This window comes from Phoca vitulina, unplaced genomic scaffold, assembly GCF_004348235.1.
Source record: "Phoca vitulina isolate PV1807 unplaced genomic scaffold, GSC_HSeal_1.0 scaffold47, whole genome shotgun sequence".
Lineage (NCBI taxonomy): Eukaryota > Metazoa > Chordata > Mammalia > Carnivora > Phocidae > Phoca > Phoca vitulina.
The window spans coordinates 9,170,939-9,190,840 of record NW_022589750.1 but is presented as its reverse complement, the minus strand read 5'-3'; the positions used below and the strand labels follow the sequence as shown (position 1 = coordinate 9,190,840).

The following is a 19,902-nucleotide window of genomic DNA, read 5'->3' as shown; positions in this document are numbered from 1 at the left end:
GTGGCTCAGTCGTTAAGCGTCTGCCTTCGGCTCAGGTCGTGATCCCAGGGTCCTGGGATCGAGCCCCACATCGGTCTCCCTGCTAGGTAGGAAGCCTGCTTCTCCCTCTCCCACTCCCCCTGCTTGTGTTCCCTCTCTCACTGTGTCTCTCTCTGTCAAATAAATAAATAAAATCTTAAAAAAAAAAAAAAAAAGAAGGTATCCAGACTCGAAAGGAAAAAGTAAATTTCTATTTGGAAATGACATAATCTCTACTTACAGATGATATTATCTTGCATATAGAAAACCCTAAAGAATCCACACACATGCACATGCAAACAAACAAACAAAAAACCCTTCTATAAATAAACTAGATCAGCAAGGTTCAGGACACAAGATCAATATACATAAGTCAACTATGTCTATACATTACCAACGAACATTCCAAAAAAGAAATTAAGAAAAAAATCCATTTAAAATAGCAAAAAGAATAAAACACTTAGGAATGAATTTAACAAAAGATGTGCAAGACACATACACTGCAAATGACACAACATCACTGAAAGAAACTGAAGAACACCTAAATAAATAAGAAGACATTCCATATTCTTCCTACTAGAAAACTTAATAGTAACACAGCAATACTTCCCAAATTGATCAACAGTTTCAACACAAGCCCTAAGAAAAGTATATCTGCCTTTTTCGTAGATAGAAATGTTAAAAATTATCATTAAAACATTGGTTCTACTCAAGTTAAGATTATTTTTTTTATTTTTTATTTTATTTTATTTCAAATTAAGATTAAACAAAACTAGGGGCACAGTTAAGTGTCTGACTTTTTTTTTTAAATATTTTATTTATTTGACAGAGAGAGAGACAGTGAGAGAGAGAGCACAAGCAGGGGGAGTGGGAGAGGGAGAAGCAGGCTTCCCATGGAGCAGGGAGCCCGATGTGGGGCTCCATCGCAGGACCCTGGGATCATGACCTGAGCCGAAGGCAGACGCTTAACGACTGAGCCACCCAGGCGCCCCAAGCGTCTGACTCTTGATCTCAGCTCAGGTCTTGATCTCAGGGTCATGAGTTTAAGCCCTGCATTGGGCTCCTAGGCATGGAGCCTACTTAAAAAAAAAAAATTAAAACTAAGCTCAGTACTTATAAACAGGATGCAGACTTTAAGAAAGAGCCAGACAGAATCTTCTGCCAAGGACTCCCTGTCAGAACAAAAATAAACCACATGAATTATTCACCATGTCAAAAATAATGGTATTTTCCTACAGTTCATGATTCAAAGTCTGAAACTATTAATATTTTCACCTTAAAATTTTTAAGTCTGAACTGTTATATCTTAAAGGACAATTTTAAGAATGATTGGCCCAGTATTAAATTTAAAAAAGGCTATATAAAAATTATGTGTAAGAGTCTCAGAATGTATTTTCTCATAGAAGCAAAAAGAAAAGCCCCCTTTCACATAAAATATTCTTGGAATAAAACCAACTTCCAAAGTGTAATTTTAAAAAACTTAAAAACATGATTCTAAAAAAAAGGAGCTGAACTTCAACATAATCTTTTTTTATTTTTTATTTTTAAAGATTTTATTTATTCATTTGAGACACAGAGATACAGAGAGAAAGAGCATGAGCAGGGGGAGAGGCAGAGGGAGAGGGAGAAGCAGGCTCCCCGCTGAGCCAGGAGCCTGATGTGAGGCTCGATCTCAGGACTCTGGGATCATGACCTGAGCCGAAGGCAGATGCTTAACCATCTGAGCCACCCAGGGGCTCCAACATAATCTTTTTTTAAACCATAATTATCTACAAGAGAGGAGGCAAGAATATAAATGGGGAAAAGACAGTCTCTTCAACAAATGGTGTTGGAAAAGCTTGGCAGCTACATGCAAAAGAATGAAACAGGACCACTTTCTTATACCCCACACAAAAATAAAGTAACAATGAATTAAAGACCTAAATGTGAGACCTAAAACCATAAAACAACTAAAAGAAAACAAAGGCAGTAAACTCTTGGACACTGGCCTTAGCAACAGTTTTCTGGATCTGTCTCCTCAGGCAAGAGAAACAAAAGCAAAAGTAAATAATTGGGACTATATCAAACTTAAAAGCTTTTGCATAGCAAAAGAAACCACCAACACAAAAATGGGAGAAGGTGTTTGCAAATGATGTATCTGATAAGGGGTTAATATCCAAAATATAAAAAGAACGCATACAACTCAACAAAACCCCCAAATAATCCAATTAAAAATGGTCAGGGGACCTGAACAGACATTTTTCCAAAAAGGATATGTATTTTCAGATACATGAAAGGATGCTTAACATCACTAATTATCAAAGAAATGCAAATCAAAACCACAATGAGAAAATGCAGCCATCAGAATGGCTAAAATAAAAAAGACAAGAAATAACAAGAATTGGCAAGGGTGTGGAGAAAGGGGGACACTTGGGCACTGTTGGTGGGAAAGCAAGCAGGTGCAGCCACTATGGAAAACAGTATGGAGGTTCTTCAAAAAATTAAAAATAGAATACCATATGATCCAGTAATTCCACTGCTGGCTATTTACCCAAAGAAAATGAAAACACTAATTCAAAAAGATATGCACCTCTATGATTATTTTTTTTTTAAGATTTTATTTATTTATTTATTTGAGAGAGAGAGTGAGAGAGAGCATGAGAGGGGAGAGGGTCAGAGGGAGAAGCAGACTCCCTGCTGAGCAGGGAGCCCGATGTGGGACTCGATTCCGGGACTCCGGGATCATGACCTGAGCCAAGGGCAGTCGCTTAACCAACTGAGCCACCCAGGCGCCTGCACCTCTATGATTGTTGCAGCATTATTTACAATAGCTAAGATCTAGAAGCAATCTAAGTGTCTACCAATAGATGAATGGATAAAGAAGATGTTATATATAACACACATATACATAAGTTAAATACTACTCAGCCATAAAAAAGAAAAAAATCTTGTCATTTGTCGTAACATTGGTGGACCTAGAGGGTATTATGCTAAGTGAAATAAATCAAAGACAAATACCATATGATTTCACTTACACAAACAAAAAAATGAACAAACAAAAAACAGAAACTCCTAAATACAGAGAACAAACCGGTGGTTGCTAGGAGGGGAGGAGGATGAGTGAAACAGGTGAAGGGGATTAGGAGGTACAAACTTCCAGTTATAAAATAAATAAGTCACGGGGCGCCTGGGTGGCTCTCAGTCGTTAAGTGTCTGGGATCGAGCCCCACATCGGGCTCCCTGCTCCGCAGGAAGCCTGCTTCTCCCTCTCCCACTCCCCCTGCTTGTGTTCCCTCTCTCGCTGTGTCTCTGTCAAATAAATAAATAAAATCTTTTAAAAAAATAATAAAATAAAATAAAATAAATAAGTCACAGAGAAGAAAAGTATAGCATAGAGAGTATAGTCACTAATATTGTAATAACTTTGTACGGTAACAGATGGTAACTACACTTATCGTGGTGAGCACTGTCTAATGTATAGAGTTGTCTAATCACTATGCTACACACCTGAAACTAATATAACATTGTATGTCAACTATACTTCAACAAAAAATTAAAAAAAAAAAGTAAACCCCATAATTCTAAAAGTATCATCAACACATGCCAAAGATTGACTTAAGTCATTAATGAGAGATCAGCTGCTTGATGAAGCTGGTTCAAAGAAGACACAAAAACAGTTGTCTATTGATAGCAGAAAAGAGAATACCAGAATAGACATGTCTAATATGACACTGAAAGGGTATACATTTACCTTTTACCTTATTTCTTATTTCTAAGTTTTAGATAATTTTTCTTAACATAATTCATAAATTTCTGACTTTGATATTTTTTGGAAAAATCCGGTGGATTCTGTACTCACGAATAAGAAAGTAAGCTTAACAAATGATAATGAAATAAAAAAAATCTAAACTAATTTAAACACATCTTAAGAATGTTTCCACTCGGGGCGCCTGGGTGGCTCAGTCGGTTAAGCAGCTGCCTTTGGCTCAGGTCATGATCCCAGGGTCCTGGGATCGAGCCCCGCATCGGGCTCCCTGCTCGGCGGGGAGCCTGCTTCTCCCTCTCCCTCTGCCTACTTGTTCTCTCTCTCTCTCTGTCAAATAAATAAATAAAATCTTTAAAAAACAAAACAAAAAAGGAATGTTTCCACTCAAGTTGATGCATTCTTGGTATTTTTTTAAAAAAATATTTTATCTATTTATTGAGAGAGGGTGTGAGAGAGAGGATGAGCAGGGGAGAGGGGCAGAGGGAGAGGGAGAAACAGACTCCCGGCTGAGCAGGGAGCCAGATTCGAGGCTTGATCCCAGGACCCTGGGATCATGACCTGAGCCAAAGGCAGACGCTTAACCGACTGAGCCACCCAGGCTCCCCATTCTTGGTATTTTTAATGGTATTGAGTCTCACAATGCAAAGCAAGAATCAGAGGATATGATACAGGATACTTTATCAATTAGCAATGACGATGTGACTATCTGCCACGTTAGGGCTGCCACTGCTGAGAGAAATGAAATCTGCCTAATTGATGGTACCAGTCCTGGGGTTACTACACCTATCAAGCAAGATGGTGTTCATTGTCAACCTGCCATGAACTAGGAACATTAAGAACCAGGGGGCAGTAAAAGAGACCCTTCTCTTTCCCCTTACATACATGTTAAGTATTACCTTTACCAGTTCTGGCTCTTCTGCCTGAAGGTGAAGTTCTTCATCTGACTGGGAATCTTCTGGATTCTGAGGGGATATAGGATAAGATCTTTCAGTGATAGGCTGCCTATGACCTACAGCAGAGCCTCAACAAGCAACATCAGTCCACCGTGGATGTGGCATATATGGGATAACCTCTTCTATTGTTTTATTTAGGGCTGAAATTAATGTCCCATAGTAACATCTAATTATAATCTTCTTTGACTTTGTTTAAGACAAGGACAAACACAAGACCGAGAAAGATATAACTGCATAGTTTCTAAAGGAGGCTTCCAACAAAGAACCTATCACAACAAAAATAAATTTATAATAAGAGGCCTTCAGATGCTACATAATTTTCCCTCTCCATGTAAGGTTGAAATGTATTTCTTCAGAAAGTATCTGCCTTGCTCAAGAAAAGTACTCAAAACCTACTAACACTATGTATTTTCCACAGTAGAAAATCAGTAGTGCTTTGGGGGTCAGGGGGAACAGATATCTCACAGTCATTCAGGAGGTATTTCAGGGACTTCTCACTATATTGTTTTCTTCCAAACCTTATAAACTGTATCCCCATGAGGGCCTGATTTTATAGATGAAATAGTCTTTTATTCTATCTTTCTATTAGTACTTAACAATTTTAGGTTTTGTGTGTGCCATTTTAAAAACTATGGGTAATACAACTGTTTAAAGTCCATTGAGAAAAAATGTTATCTTAGTTCTTCCCTCCCAAGTTCTTATCTAAAAACTATAAATATTCAGCTTCCAGAAAATGTGAACCTCAACCTCTGGTAATTAGGGATGGGTTTGACCATGTCAATACCAGACAAATACTTTGGATCTACTGATCAAGGGCAACATTTTGGTTTTTATTTATCTTTTATTTCTCTCTCTTTTTTTAAGTAGGTTCCACGTAGAGCCTAACACAGGGCCCGAACCTAAGACCCTAAGATCAAGATTTGAGTTGAGATCAAGAGTCAGACGCTCAACCAACTGAACCACCCAGGTGCCCCTTATTTATTTTTTTTTTAATTTTTTTTTAAAGATTTTATTTATTTATTTGACAGAGACACAGTGCGAGAGAGGGAACACAAGCAGGGGGAGTGGGAGAGGGAGAAGCAGGCTTCCTGCTGAGCAGGGAGCCCGATGTGGGGCTCGATCCCAGGAACCAGAGATCATGACCCAAGCCGAAGGCAGATGCTTAACGACTGAGCCACCCAGGCACCCCCCCTTATTTATTTTTCAAGGGTATGTTTTAAGGACTATTTTCATTGTACATCCCAGCTACAAAGAATAAAAGATCACTACTGCAGGTTACTGCAGATTATTAATAGAACAAATTAAAGAGAAAGTATCCTCTTTCTTTGGGATCTCCTATTTCAGAAAGTCACTGCTAAAATACAGCTTTTATCACATTAACACCCATCTCAAACACACTCTCACACACATACATATGTATACTTAAATGTCTTCAGGGAAACATTAAAAGATTCAGCTTAAATATCTAATTCAGTCCTGTCTTTCATAACTTTCCAACTGGAATTACTAGCGCACCCCACTGTTCTCTGCCACAGGGCCTTGCCCTTGACCTCCCTTCTCACTTGAACCACCCTCACAAATTCTTGATGACAATTTAAATCCCACTTGTAACTGGGTACCACCTTAAGTCTAACTGTCCTCAGGAGGTTTCTCATGGACCAATTTTGCCCATAGTCATGTCCCATTTCTTTTATTTCAGACCACTCATCTTCTTTATCATATGGCTAAGCAACTATCATTCACCTAAATAAATTATGTAACTCTTTCTTTTGTATGCCTTACCTCAATGAGACTGTAAGCTCCCTACAGCCAAGCTCCGTGTCTTAAACATCTTCTTTCTCTCCATGTCATCTATTAAGCTTGGTCACTTTTTTTTTAATTAACATATAATGCATTATTTGTTTCAGGGGTACAGGTCTGTGATTCATCAGTCTTACACCATTCAAAGCACTCATCATAGCACATACGCTTCCTAATGTCCATCACCCAGCCACCCTATCCGTCTCACCCCCCTCCACTCCAGCAACCCTCAGTTTGTTTCCTGAGATTAAGAGTCTCTTATAGTTTGTCTCCCTCTCTGATTTCATCTTGTTTCATTTTTCCCTCCCTTCCCCTATGATCCTCTGTCTTGTTTCTCAAATTCCTCATATCAGTGAGATCATATGATACTTGTCTTTCTCTGACTGACTTATTTCGCTTAGCATAATACCCTCTAGTTCCATCCACGTCGTTGCAAATGGCAAGCTTGGTCACTTCTTAATGGGTAGAAAAGAGGAGATCACTGACAGTGGGCACAAGGGGAATGGTCCCTCTTAATTAAGAGGGTGTGTGGGTGTGTCTGTGTGTATATATATTTTTCCCAAAATTTCCTAAACAAAATTTCCAATTTAAAATATTCCATTCTTCTACCCCATAAATAACTGAAATTTCCTGGGGACAATACAAATTTAACATCAAAAGTAAATTTCCTAGGCTGCCTATCTATCAAAAACAGCAAAAAGTATTTTTTGAAAGATCATGTGTCTTGATATTTGCTTCAATATGTATAATGAATCTTTTTATAGATTATAAGCTTTACTATGATGAATCCAATTTTCATGGATGAAACAATTTGATTCAGTTACCAGAAGGGGTGTGGGTAAGGTAGGGAAGTCATGGGCTTCAGGAAAAATAGACATGCTCTGAAACCAAGAGGCAGGTCAGGACCAGAGGAAACCCCAACTTACCAGAGGTCCAACTGAAAAAACCACAGCAGCCATAATCTCTTCCTCCGGGTTCCTCTCTCTGGCAAGAGTGGAGTCTTGCAATGGCATATCTGAGTAAGAGAAAGAAATAAGCTGTGAACACCCATCCTGCCTTGGAAATCTCAGACTTATCTAGTTGGAATCCTGACATTACAAGTAAGCATGACTTCCCTAAAGAACACAAGATTAACTCCCAAGATCAGTGAGGAAAAAAGATCCTTGCTCCTGGAGATCTTGACATTTTAATACCATTAAATGTAGTCATGGCTAGCAGGCCAGACATTGTACAAGGTGCTTTTAATTTGAACTTCACATCAATCCAATGGAACTTATATTCCCCTTCCACTGATCAGGAAAATGAAGCTTAGAAAAATTACACTATTTACCCAAGGCCATGCACGACCCCAAATCGGTCTAATTCCAATGCCCACAACTTTTCCATTAAATCAACTTGCTATATGATGTGAAAGGAAATAATTCAATCGTTCTTTGCCACAAGCACCCACTCATCTAAAAATGAAACATTCTAAGAATCTCTTCCTCTTGTCTTTCATGTGATGATCAATTTGCTAACATTTTCAGAGATTTCAGCTTCATGTAAAGAGAACACCACAACTTCCAAACTTAAAAGAAGTCCTGACATGCCTCTCTCAATCTCATATTCAAATAGATCTTTATCTACTCATTCCGTATGAGGCAAACCCAAATAAAAAGGAAGCAGGGAAAAAAAAAAAAGAGCCTGACATTTGTAAACATTCTCTTAATAAGTGCATAGTTGCAGAATGATGCTGCAAGACATAAAAGAGCAATGGCGCAGTAAGAATTAAGCTTCCCAGATTTTGTGAAATTCTTTTAAATGACAGTTTCCTAGGAAGTCTGATGCTCTCACCATGCAGTAGGGCTTTTGGGGCCCAAAAGAATCTACGCAGGATTATGCTGAATCTGTCCCTGCCTTACATAGACAATTTGTCTCCATTAAGAATTCACATCCAAGAGCTTTGTATTCAAAAGTGTAGTCTGAAGAACAACAGCATAAACATTACTGGAGAGCTTGTGAAAAATGCAAAATTTGAGGTCCAACTCCAGAACCTATTGAATCAGAATCAGCTTTTTATTTTTATTTTATTTATTTATTTATTTTTAAAAAGATTTTTATTTATTTGACAGAGAGAGCGAGAGAGCACAAGCAGGGGGAACAGTAGAGGGAGAGGGAGAAGCAGGCTCCCTGCCAAGCAGGGAGCCCGATGCGGGGCTCAATCCCAGGACCCTGAGATCATGACCTGAGCCGAAGGCAGACACTTAACCATCTGAGCCACCCAGGCACCCCCAGAATCAGCTTTTTAATAAGATCCCTAACTGATTCATATGCACACATTAAAGTGTAAGACAATATGGGTCTAAAAAGATCATGCCAACAAATGGACAACCTAGAAGAAATGAGTAAATTCCTAAAACATACAACCTACCAAGACTGAATCATGAAGAAAGAGAAAAATCTGACACACTGATTACTAGTAAGGAGATTGACTCAATAATAAAAAGTCTCTCAAAAAACAAAGTCCAGGACTAGGTAGTTTCATTGGTGAATTCCATCAAACATTTAAGAAGAATCAATACAAAACCTTCTCAAACTCTTCCAAAAAACATAGAGGAAGGAACGCTTCCAAACTCATTTTACGAGGCCAGCATTATTGCGATATCAAAACCAGGCAAAGACACCATAAGAAAAGAAATTAGAAGTCAATAACCCTCTTGAACATAGATGCAAAATTCCTCAATAAAATATTAGTATACTGAATTCAACAATACATCAAAAGGATCATACACAATGATCAAGTGAAATTTATTCCAGGGATGCAAGAATGATTCAACATCTGCAAGTCAATCAATGTGATACATCACATTAACAAAATGAAGAATAAAAATCATATGATCATCTCAATAGATGCAGAAAAAGCACCTGGCAAAATCATCATCCATTTACGATAAAAACTCTCAACAAAGGCCATATACGACAAGACCAGTTAACATACTCAATGTGAAATGATAAAAACTTTTTTACTAAAATCAGGAACAGAACAAGACAAGGATGCCCTTTCTCATCATTTATAGTCAGCATAATACTGGAAGTCCTAGCCAGAGCAATTAGGCAAGAAAAAGAAATAAAAGGCATCCAAATTGGAAAACAACTGTTACTATTTGCAGATGACATACTATTATATGTAGAAACCCCTAAAGACTCTGCCAAAAAACTGTTAGGATAAACAAATTCAGTAAAGTTGCAGGATACAAAATCAACTTATAAAAATCAGTTGTGTTTCTATATACTAATAATGAACTGTAAGAAAGAGAAATTAAGAAAATAATCCCATTTACAATTGCATCAAAAAGAATAAAATACCTAGGGATAAATTTAACCAAGGAGGTGAAAGACCTGTACATTGAAACCAGAAGACATTAAATGGAAAGATATTCTGTGCTCATGGATTGGAAGAACCATATTGTTAAAATGTCCATACTACCCAAAGCAATTTACAGATTTAATACAATCCCTATAAAGTACCAACAACATTTTTCACAAAACTAGAACAAATCATACTAAAATATCCTCGAAGTTTCCTCAAAAAATTAAAAATAGTACTACATTTTCCAGCAATTCCACTTCTGGGCATTTATCTGATGGAAACAAAAACACTAACTCAAAAAGATATCCACACCCATATGTTCACTGTAACATTAATTACAATAGCTAAGAAATGGAAGTGTTTGTTGACAGATGAATAGATAACGTGACACACACACAGGAATATTATTCAGACATAAAAAAGAAGGAAATCTTGCCATTTGTGAAAACATGGATGGAACAAGAGGGCATTATGCTAGGTGAAACAAGTCAGACAGATATAGACAAGTATCATCTCACTGTTATGTGGAATCTAAAAAAATAAACCAAACAACCCCCCCCCCCCCGCCCCGGCCCCAAACTTGAACTCATAGATACAGAGAACAGATTGCCAGAGATGGGGTGAGCAGTGGACGAGATGGGCAAAGGTGGTCAAAAGCTATGAACTTTCAGTTATAAAATAAATAAGTCCTGGAGTTGTAATGTACAGAATGGTGACTATAGTTAATAATACTGTATTATATTTTTAAGTTGATAAGCATAAATCCTAGAAGTTCTCATCACAAGAAAAAAATTTGTAACTATGTGTGGTGCTGGATATTAACTAGATTTGTGATGATCACTTTGCAATATATATAGAATCATTATGATGTATGCCTGAAACTAATATAATGTTATATGTCAATTATATTTCAATTAAAAAATGAAGTAGTATCTCTGTGGATGAAAAAAAGAAAGAAAGCTCTTACTATAACACACATACACACACTAAAATAAATCATCATGCCAGGAGGTGGGGAGGGCACCTGGGTGGCTCAGTTGGTTAAGTGTCCAACTCTTGATTTTGGCTCAGGTCATGATCTCAGGGTGATGGGACTGAGCCCCATGTGGGGCTTTGTGCTCAGTGGGGAGTCTGCTTGAGGTTCTCTCTCTTCCTCTCCTTCTGTCCTTCCCCTGACTCTCATGTGCTCTCTCTCTAAAATAAAATAAATAAAATCTTAAAAAAAAAAAGAAACTGAATACATGACACTCTAACCATGATGTAGATTTACAAATGTTAAGTCTGGAGTGAGGGGGGAAAACCCAGCCACCAGGGAATTAAAATAGATCCTCCTGAGTACCTATTAAGTCAAAGAGAGAACTTTAATTGCCAGTGAATTAGAAAATAAAAACTCATGGGTCGCCAAAACTTTTAAAAAAAAGATAAAATTTATATCCCTAAATGCATGCAACTAACATTTTTTAAAAGAATAAAAATATTAAACATTCAACTAAATAAGAAAAATAATTAACAAGCAATCCATAAAGAGAAATAATAAAGAAACTAGTAAATAACAAAGCAGTTGACATAGGCAGGAGCTGATTCTCTAAATAATGAAATATATATGCCACTGGCCAAAGAAGAAAATATACCAATAAACTAAAAATAGAAACAAGAAAGGGGCTATAACAGGGTGGTTGGGTGATGGACACTGGAGAGGGTATGTGCTATGGTGAGTGCGGTGAATTGTGTAAGACTGATAAAATCACAGACATGTACCCCTGAAACAAATAATACATTATATGTTAATAAAAATAATTAATTAAAAAAGGAAAGGGGCGGGGCACCTGGGTGGCTCAGTTGGTTAAGCGACTGCCTTCGGCTCAGGTCATGATCCCAGGGTCCTGGGATCGAGCCCCACATCGGGCTCCCAGCTCTGCGGTAAGCCTGCTTCTCCCTCTCCCACTCCCCCTGCTTGTGTTCCCTCTCTCACTGTCTTTCTCTCTGTCAAATAAATAAAAAAAATCTTAAAAAAAAAAAAAAAAGAAAGGGGCTATAACATATAAATCATCTTAAAACTGTATGCCAATAAAAATAAAGTTTCCCGAAGAACAATTTTTGTTTAAAAATTTTCTAAGACTGACTCAAGCAGCAGGAAACTTATGTAGGCCAATGTAGCAGAGACTGCTAATTGCCTTCCAACATCCAGTCTCCCCTTCTGTATTGACAAAGGCTTGAAATCTCAGCTGGACATAAGGTCATCCAGCTAGAGACATTTCCCAGCCACCATGTAGGCAGGTGTGCCCATGTGACTAAATTACAGCAAATGGGATTTGAATAATAGAGCTGATGTCACATCTTTAAAAGGGAGCTGCTTGGCCTCCAGTTCTTCGTTTCCCCTTCCAAAGGCCTGGAATGCAACGGGATGAGAGTGAGTCAGCTGCTACCAAAGGAAAGATAACGCCCCCAGGAGGTGGTGAAGCAAAAAGATGACTGGAACCTGGGTTTCCAGATGACCTAATGGATGAGAGCTGCCTACCCTTATCACTGCCTGCCACCTAACAACTCAGACTTTTATATGAGAAAGAAATAGGCTTTCTTGTTCAAACCACATAGACTTGGTTAAAGCTGAAAAATTAATTTCCTAATTAGTAGAATGAATGGTCATGAAAGAAAAATGTAAAGTTCTCAGGTAAGCCTGGGAGAGTAGGGTTTAGTTAAATCAAGAAAACATGTGCTTGTCGGGGCACCTGGGTGGCTCAGTAGGTTAAGCATCTAACTCTTGGTTTCAGCTCAGGTCATGATCTCAGGGTCATGAGATCGAGCCCCGGAGTAGGACTCTGCACTCAGGGCGGAGTCTACTTCAGATTCTCTCTCCCTCCCCTTCTTCCTCTGCTCCCCCCCTTCCCCGCTCATGCTCTCTCTCTCAAATAAATAAAATCTTTTTAAAAAAAGAAAAAGAAAATGTGATTCTCTTAAGACTGTAGTGTAGAGGTTGCTTTTGGGCAACCAACTTGAACAATGGAATCTTGAGTGAGGTAGAAGGGCCCACAGTGACCACCAGGCTGAATACAAACACACCCATTAGGCGACCCACCTCAAAACATCCATAAGCCCTGGCTGACCAATGGGTTACTTACACCTGGATACAGGCACCAAAAAGGGAAAATTCCATATGTTCCCATACCTCCTCACCTTCCCCCTTAAATCCAGCCCCCCACCACTGCCTCCTTGCGGACAGTCTCTCCCTTGCTGTCCCGCCTGCCATTCCTTTGTAGTGTGTTTAGTAAACTCCTTTGTTCTGCCTTGGGTGAATTTTACCACCCTCGCCACCAAACTCTACCTGATCAGGTCACCCCACATTTGGTGGCCCCCCCATCTGATCAGAATACCCCTACATGCAGTTTGTTCCATGACCCTGCGGCTTCGCTATGCCCAATGAAAAGATTTTGGTGAAAGAGAAATAAGAAGTTGAGTGAGGAAAAACACAGTGGAGTGTGAAGATAAGACTTGGATAAAGAATGAATAATCTGGGGATGCCTGGGTGGCTCAGTTGGTTAAGCGGCTGCCTTCGGCCCGGGTTATGATTCCAGAGTCCTGGGATCGAGTCCCACATCGGGCTCCTTGCTCAGCAGGGAGCCTGCTTCTCCCTCTCTCTCCTTCTGCTTGTGCTCTGTCAAATAAATAAAATCTTTAAAAACAAAAAAAGAATGAATAATTTGAGAGGATTCTTATACTGAAGTCTCAAAAGTTACTAATAAAAGTGCTTTTCCCATACACCAGTATTTCTCTACCTTGTTTTAGGTCATGGATTCCTCTGCAAATCTAATGAAAATGACTCTTCCCCCAGAAAACTCCTAAGTATAATTAGAAAACTCCCACATCTGGGATGCCTGGGTGGCTCAGTCGGTTAAGCGTCTGCCTTCCACTCAGGTCATGATCTCAAGGTCCTGGGATCAAGTCCTGCATTGGGCTCCTTGCTTCTCCCTGTGCCTGCCGCTCCCCCTTCTTGTACTCTCTCTGACAAACAAAATCTTTAAAAAAATAGAAAAATAAAAAGAAAACTCCCACATCTTAAAACAAGATGCAAAAAGCTCACTAGGCATGATTTTCATTTATTTTATTTTATTATTTTTTTAGAGAGGGAAAGAGGGCATATGAGTGGCAGGAGTAGTGGGGATGGAGGGGGGAGGGGGAGAGGGAGAGGGAGAGAATTTTTTTTTAAAGATTTTATTTATTTATTTATTTGATAGAGAGAGAGTGCAAGCAGGGGCAACAGCAGAGGGAGAGGGAGAAGCAGGCTCCCTGCTGAGCAGAGAGCCTGATGTGGGGTGGGGCTCGATCCCAGGACCCTGAGATCATGACCTGAGCTGAAGGCAGTCGCTTAACCGACTGAGCCACCCACGCACCCTGAGGGAATCTTAAGCAGGCTCCACGCCCAATGCAGAGCCCAAGGCGGGGCTTCATCTCATGACCCTGAGATCATGACTTGAGCAGAAATCAAAGGTCAGCCGCTTAACCAACTGAGCCATGGAGGCACCCCCTAGGCATGCGTTTTAGAAAGGAAATTCTTTGGCTCCTTCCAAGACCTAAATCAGAATCTCTAAGCGTGAAACACAAAAGTCTACATTGTCAACAAGTATCTCAAGTTCACACCTTAGAAATATTGTTCTAAAGCTAACTCCTAAACCCCAAATTAAAGACTCTTCTTTTCACATGGGAAAATCCAATTGAAATACGTTTTACCAAGATCATTCTAGAGCCTGAGTTTCTGCTTCAAGCCTGGTGCTTCTTGAATCACTCTTCATTTCAGTTTAGAAACAACACTCGTGGCAAGTTCAAACACAACTTAAGACAAAAATTGAAACTGTTCTGGGGAGCCTGGGTGGCTTAGTTGGTTAAGCGTCTGACTCTTAATTTTGGCTCAGGTTATGATCTCAGGGTCGTGAGATCAAGCCCCGCCTCGGGCTCTGCACTGGGCGTGGAGCCTGCTTAAAATTCTCTCTCTCCCTCTCATCCTACCGCCCCACCTCTTAAAATAAAAAAAAAGGAAGAAGAAAAAGAAACTATTCTAACAAATAGTAACAAGACTCCATGTGGATGCCAGTAGGAGTTACAGATCTATTTCAGAATCTGACCTTGTCCACAGAATAATGCACATGCATATGATGTTGCATATTATTTCAGGGAGTTTGAAGATTGACTTCAACTCCCCCCCAACCCATATACTCACCCTCAATTCAAGAAATCCAGTTTTACAAGGTTTGAAAGAAAAAAAAATGGGCTAAAAGAATAAATAAAACCATTTTTTCCAAACACAAAAGTGGACCTACAAAGAGTGACTTAAGACATTTTCAATTCCAAAGAACTACAGTAATGGTTTTCTGCATCTTTAAAAACTTATTAAGAATGACATGAGGGGCGCCTGGGTGACTCAGTGGGTTGAGCATCTGCCTTCTGCTCAGGTCATGATTCTGGGATCCTGGGAAAGAGCCTAGGTCGTGCTCCCTGCTCAGCGGGGAATCTGCTTCTCCCTCTCCCTGTACCTTTCAGCCCTGCTTGTGTTTTCTCTCTAGCCCTGTTCTCTCTCAAATAAATAAAATCTTAAAAAAAAAAAAAAAAAAGGAATGACCTGAGTTATCATTTCTTTTTAAATTTGTAAAGATTAATAAACTCCTCCCTGGCAATATGCCATATAGATAATGCTAGCCAAATATGTTTAATACCAAACTGTGCCATAAACATCTTTTAAAATTTTATAATCAGAATAACCAACACTATTTAAAATTCAAGATATTCAGCTTGATCTCAGTTACGTAAAAATAATGCATAGAGACAAAGACAGCAAGTGAATAAGCCAAAACTCCCCTGTGACCTCTGAGCGCCGGACCTGTGATGTTTTACACTTCCTTCTACTTTTCTACACTTTCCAAGTAGACAATACGAAGGACCTCTACATACACAGGAGTTTGGTGTAGGGATAAAATCCCACAGTGGCTGTCCACACCCCCAGGTTCTAACTTTGGTTTGACTACTGTGGAAATACGTCCACAGGCAAAATCACGTGATCAGTTTCTCCTTTCACCTCTGACATCACACAGAAGATTATCTAGGCCAATACTTCTCCAAAGTCGTAACTTCCTAGGCATTTTTTTCTGGATATTGTGACTTCACCCAAGCCCTGTCTTCCCAAGCACTGCGGAAGTACCAAGGACTCGCGGACTTTCTCTTGCTGTGGATCCTAAGCCAGCTTTGTTATTTTAAAATAAGGAAGGGGACCATGTTCTTCTTGAGAACTTCAGCGCCACGGACGAGTCCAGCGTCTCCCAACCAAAGCAATGATGCCATTACCACGTCAGGGAGAGACAAGTGATTTAAAGTGATTAACTGGAAAAACTGCCTCGGGTACCGAAAGACAGGAGTTCATCCACCTGTCAGGTCGCCAGGTGTGAAACCGTTCCCTCCGCGCCGGTTCAGAAGCCGGGAGGGAGCCTCTCCTTCCTCCAGTCTCGCCCCCTTTCCCTAAGAGCGCATCGGGGGTCCCCCTCCTCCCTCCGTCAAAGGCGCGGGACTGGGAAGAGGCGGCCCGCCCCAGTCGAACCCTACTAGCCGGGGCCCCGCGCCCGGCGCTCCCCGACCCCAGCGCCGCGCCCGCCGCCGACGGCACCGACGGCCCCCCAGCCAGGCCAGGGGGAGACCGAGCCAACAGCCAGGGAGGAGGCCCCGCCGCAGTCCCCTCTCGGGTGGGCGTGTCCGCTCAGGGACCCGGGCTCTGGAGGGACCGGCCACGCCCCGGACGCCGCCAGGAGCCAAGCGCCGAGGGAGGGGCGGCGGGGAACCGCGGCCTGGCGCCGGGGGCAACGAGTACCTGGCAGCCGAACTGAGGACAACTGAGGGCACTCGCAGAGCAGGGCGGGAACGCTTCCAGCAATGGCGCCGGCTTGGCGGGGCCGGCCTCCAGGCAAGCCAGTGCGCCTGCGCAGCCGGGGCTCCCGAACTACAGTGCCCAGAATCCTCAGCGCGGAGCTTTTTTTTTTTTTTTTTCTTTTTCTTCTTCCAGTCTTTTGTCTGCATTTAAGAGGGAATTGGCTGTGTTTATCGACAATTTGGGTGACCTAAAGAATCCAATTAAATTCAACAAACTTGTATTGAGAGGCCACAACTATATGTCAAGCATTAGCATGAGCGACGCAAAAAAGAATGACACCACCCCTTGACACTGAACATTTCAGTGGGACTAAAGAAATAAAGTCAATGCCAGAAGATACAGGGCTTCTGTAAATTAGCTAAAACCTCGGATGCCGGTAGAGTTGGTAAGTGCGTGTGAACACTTTTGCCTGTCTTTCAAGTTCTTGACTGAAAAATCGATAATGCCTTCATTATAATTTCTGGGCTTTTGAACTAGAGCTTCCTTCTCAGCTCATCCAAACAAAAAATAATAATATTTATATTAATTTATATCGATATGTATTTTTATATCTTATTTATATTGATATTTATTATCTTATTATATATTATAAAGCATGTTTTCCTTTGCCTCAGTTTCATGGTTTAAATACCCAGAGGCCAAAAAATTAAAAAAAAAAAAAAAAACACTGGGCGCCTGGGTGGCTCAGTTGGTTAAGCGACTGCCTTCGGCTCAGGTCATGATCCTGGAGTCCCTGGATCGAGTCCTGCATTGGGCTTCCTGCTCAGCAGGGAGTCTGCTTCTTCCTCTGACCCTCTTCCCTCTCGTGCTCTCATTCTCTCTCAAATAAATAAATAAAATCTTTAAAAAAAAATTAAAAAAAAAAATACCCAGAGGCCATATTTTCCATAGTGAAACAGACTCCGTAAGAGCTCTAAGCAGCTTCCTTCAAAGAAACCCTTTCCTCCCTAACCCACTCCTATTCTGTGTGCCTTGGATTGTCTGCTGCTGTCACTGTGTATGAGGCCCACACAGGGTGAGACCCCTGCATATGGGGATCTGCAGGGAAAGACAAAGCTCAGTGAAACTGAACACTGTAAAACTGGTCTCTTGGGATCTCAAAGAGCCAGTGGATACCTCTGGAAAAAGTATGAAATAACCCAGTGACTCTTGAACTATGAGAGGAAAAAATATAAGTGGGAAATCAAACTACTAGAGATAATAAATATATCTGAAATGAAAAAAAAAACCCCACTAGATTAGATGAAGAGCAGATTAGACACCGCAAAAGGGAAGAATCATGAATTCAAAGACACAGAAACTGTCCAAAATGAGACACAGGGAGAAAAAAGAGGGTGAATGAACGGAGCACCAGTGAGTTATAGAACAACATGAAGTAGCCTAACTATGTGTAATTAGAATCCTAGAAGGAGGGGAGAGAGTGAGGGAGTAGAAAAACATTTGGAGAAATAATGACTAAATACTTTCAACATTTGATGAAAATTATAAACCCACAGATCCAAGAAGCTCAGTGAAATTCAAAGAAAACACATGAAGAAAATCACACCAAGGCACATCATGATCAAACTGCTACAAACCAGTAATAAAGGAAAAGCTTAAAAACAGCTAGAGGAACAAAGATATGTGTTTATTGGGTTCAAAGATAATTACTTTTCATCAAGAAAAAAAAAAAAGGCAAGCAGAGAACAATGGAGCACTTTTAAAGTACTGAGGGAAAAAAAAACCTGTCAGCCCATAAATTTATACCCATCAAAATATTGTCATAAATGAAGGTGAACTGATAGTAGGATGAGATGGACTGGGAACACTTCTCTCTGTATCTCCCACTAGTTATAGCTAAAAACCCTTGATATTATATATATAAAACATATAAGAAAACTCTGAAAGTTGGACAGAAGGCAGGCCAGCTAGGGATCTTGCAACCTGGGGAAAGACACAGTGGTTTAAGTTTTCTACATTTTTGTTTTGCCTCATATACCCTGATCTGGGTGCTGGAGAAGCTGGTGACCCATTATTCCAATGGGCACAGATACAAAAATAAAAATAAAAATAAAAGCTCCAAGGAAAGCCTGTCTCTTTCCAGCAACAGACCAAGAAAAGGGCAGCCTAGAATGACAGAAAATCTTTAGGAAAATAACCACTCTGCTTTAGCCAAACACCACAGAAAAAAACTGTGGTCCCACCTCATCCCCAGCAGCAAAGACTGAGATGGGGGGTGCCCTTCTGTCCTTGCCCAGGCAGTCTGGGCAGCTGTGACTTTCCCTCCCACCCACCTACTAGTAGTATTGAGCGTCCCCATGCACAATGTCAGTGACAACTATATGGAAGTAGTAAGAGAATGCCTCTCCCCTCCTAGACAAGGTGTTGTTAATGGTGATGTTCTAGTGGGGAGCCTGAAATTCTACCCCTGCCCAGCAGGAACAAGAAATTCCCCTCCCCAGAGCTGTCAATAGAAGCTGAGTCACTTGGACTTGAATTCCCACCAAACAATAATAGTACAGTGGTGAACTTCCTTCTCCCAGCAGAGTGGTGTCAGGGGAGGCCTGCTAAAACACAAGATTCAAATAAAAATCCAGGGGGTGCCTGGGTGGCTCAGTTGTTAGGCGTCTGCCTTCGGCTCAGGTCATGATCCCAGGATCCTGGGATCGAGCCCCGCATCGGGCTCCCTGTTCCTCGGGGAGCTTGCTTCTCCTTCTCCCACTCCCCCTGCTTGTGTTCCCTCTCTCGCTGTGTCTCTCTCTGTCAAATAAATAAAATCTTTAAAAAAAAAAAAAATCCAGAGGGTTGCAGTACTCAAAAGTGTCTCCAAATTTGACCAAAGACATAAATCTTCAGATTCAAGATGCTAAGAAAATGCCAACCAGGATAAACACAAAGATGTGCAGTCTAAGACAGATCATAATCAAACTCCTGAGAACTAAAGATGAAGAATAATCCTGGAAGCAGCAAGAGAAAAAGGACACCATACCAGTAACAGAAAAACAATTCAAATGACAGTGGACTTCTCATCAGAAACCGTGGGGCAATAGCCAAACTGTGGAAAGAGCCAAGATGTCCATCAACAGATGAATGGATAAAGAAGATGTGGTATATATATACAATGGAATATTATGCAGCCATCAAAAGGAAT

The 19,902-nt window shown here is 40.5% G+C and overlaps 1 protein-coding gene across 5 annotated transcripts in view; it reads right to left on the bottom strand.

Moving 5' to 3' along the window:
• ZNF624 (zinc finger protein 624) overlaps window positions 1–16,794 on the bottom strand; it is a 41,766-nt gene extending 24,972 nt beyond the window's left edge. Inside the window, exons 1-3 of one of the 5 annotated variants that reach the window (XM_032432064.1) lie at window positions 16,713–16,794; window positions 7,443–7,531; window positions 4,660–4,725 (exon numbers count right to left, since the gene is read on the bottom strand). In XM_032432064.1, coding sequence (XP_032287955.1) covers window positions 4,660–4,725; window positions 7,443–7,529 — 153 coding nt within the window. In that variant the 5' untranslated portion in view covers window positions 7,530–7,531; window positions 16,713–16,794. Of the gene's footprint in view, window positions 1–4,645; window positions 4,726–7,442; window positions 7,532–16,712 lie in introns of those variants that run through there. The other 4 variants (XM_032432066.1, XM_032432068.1, XM_032432067.1 and 1 more) reach the window with 4 other exon arrangements.
• Between the last annotated feature and the right edge of the window lie 3,108 nt (window positions 16,795–19,902).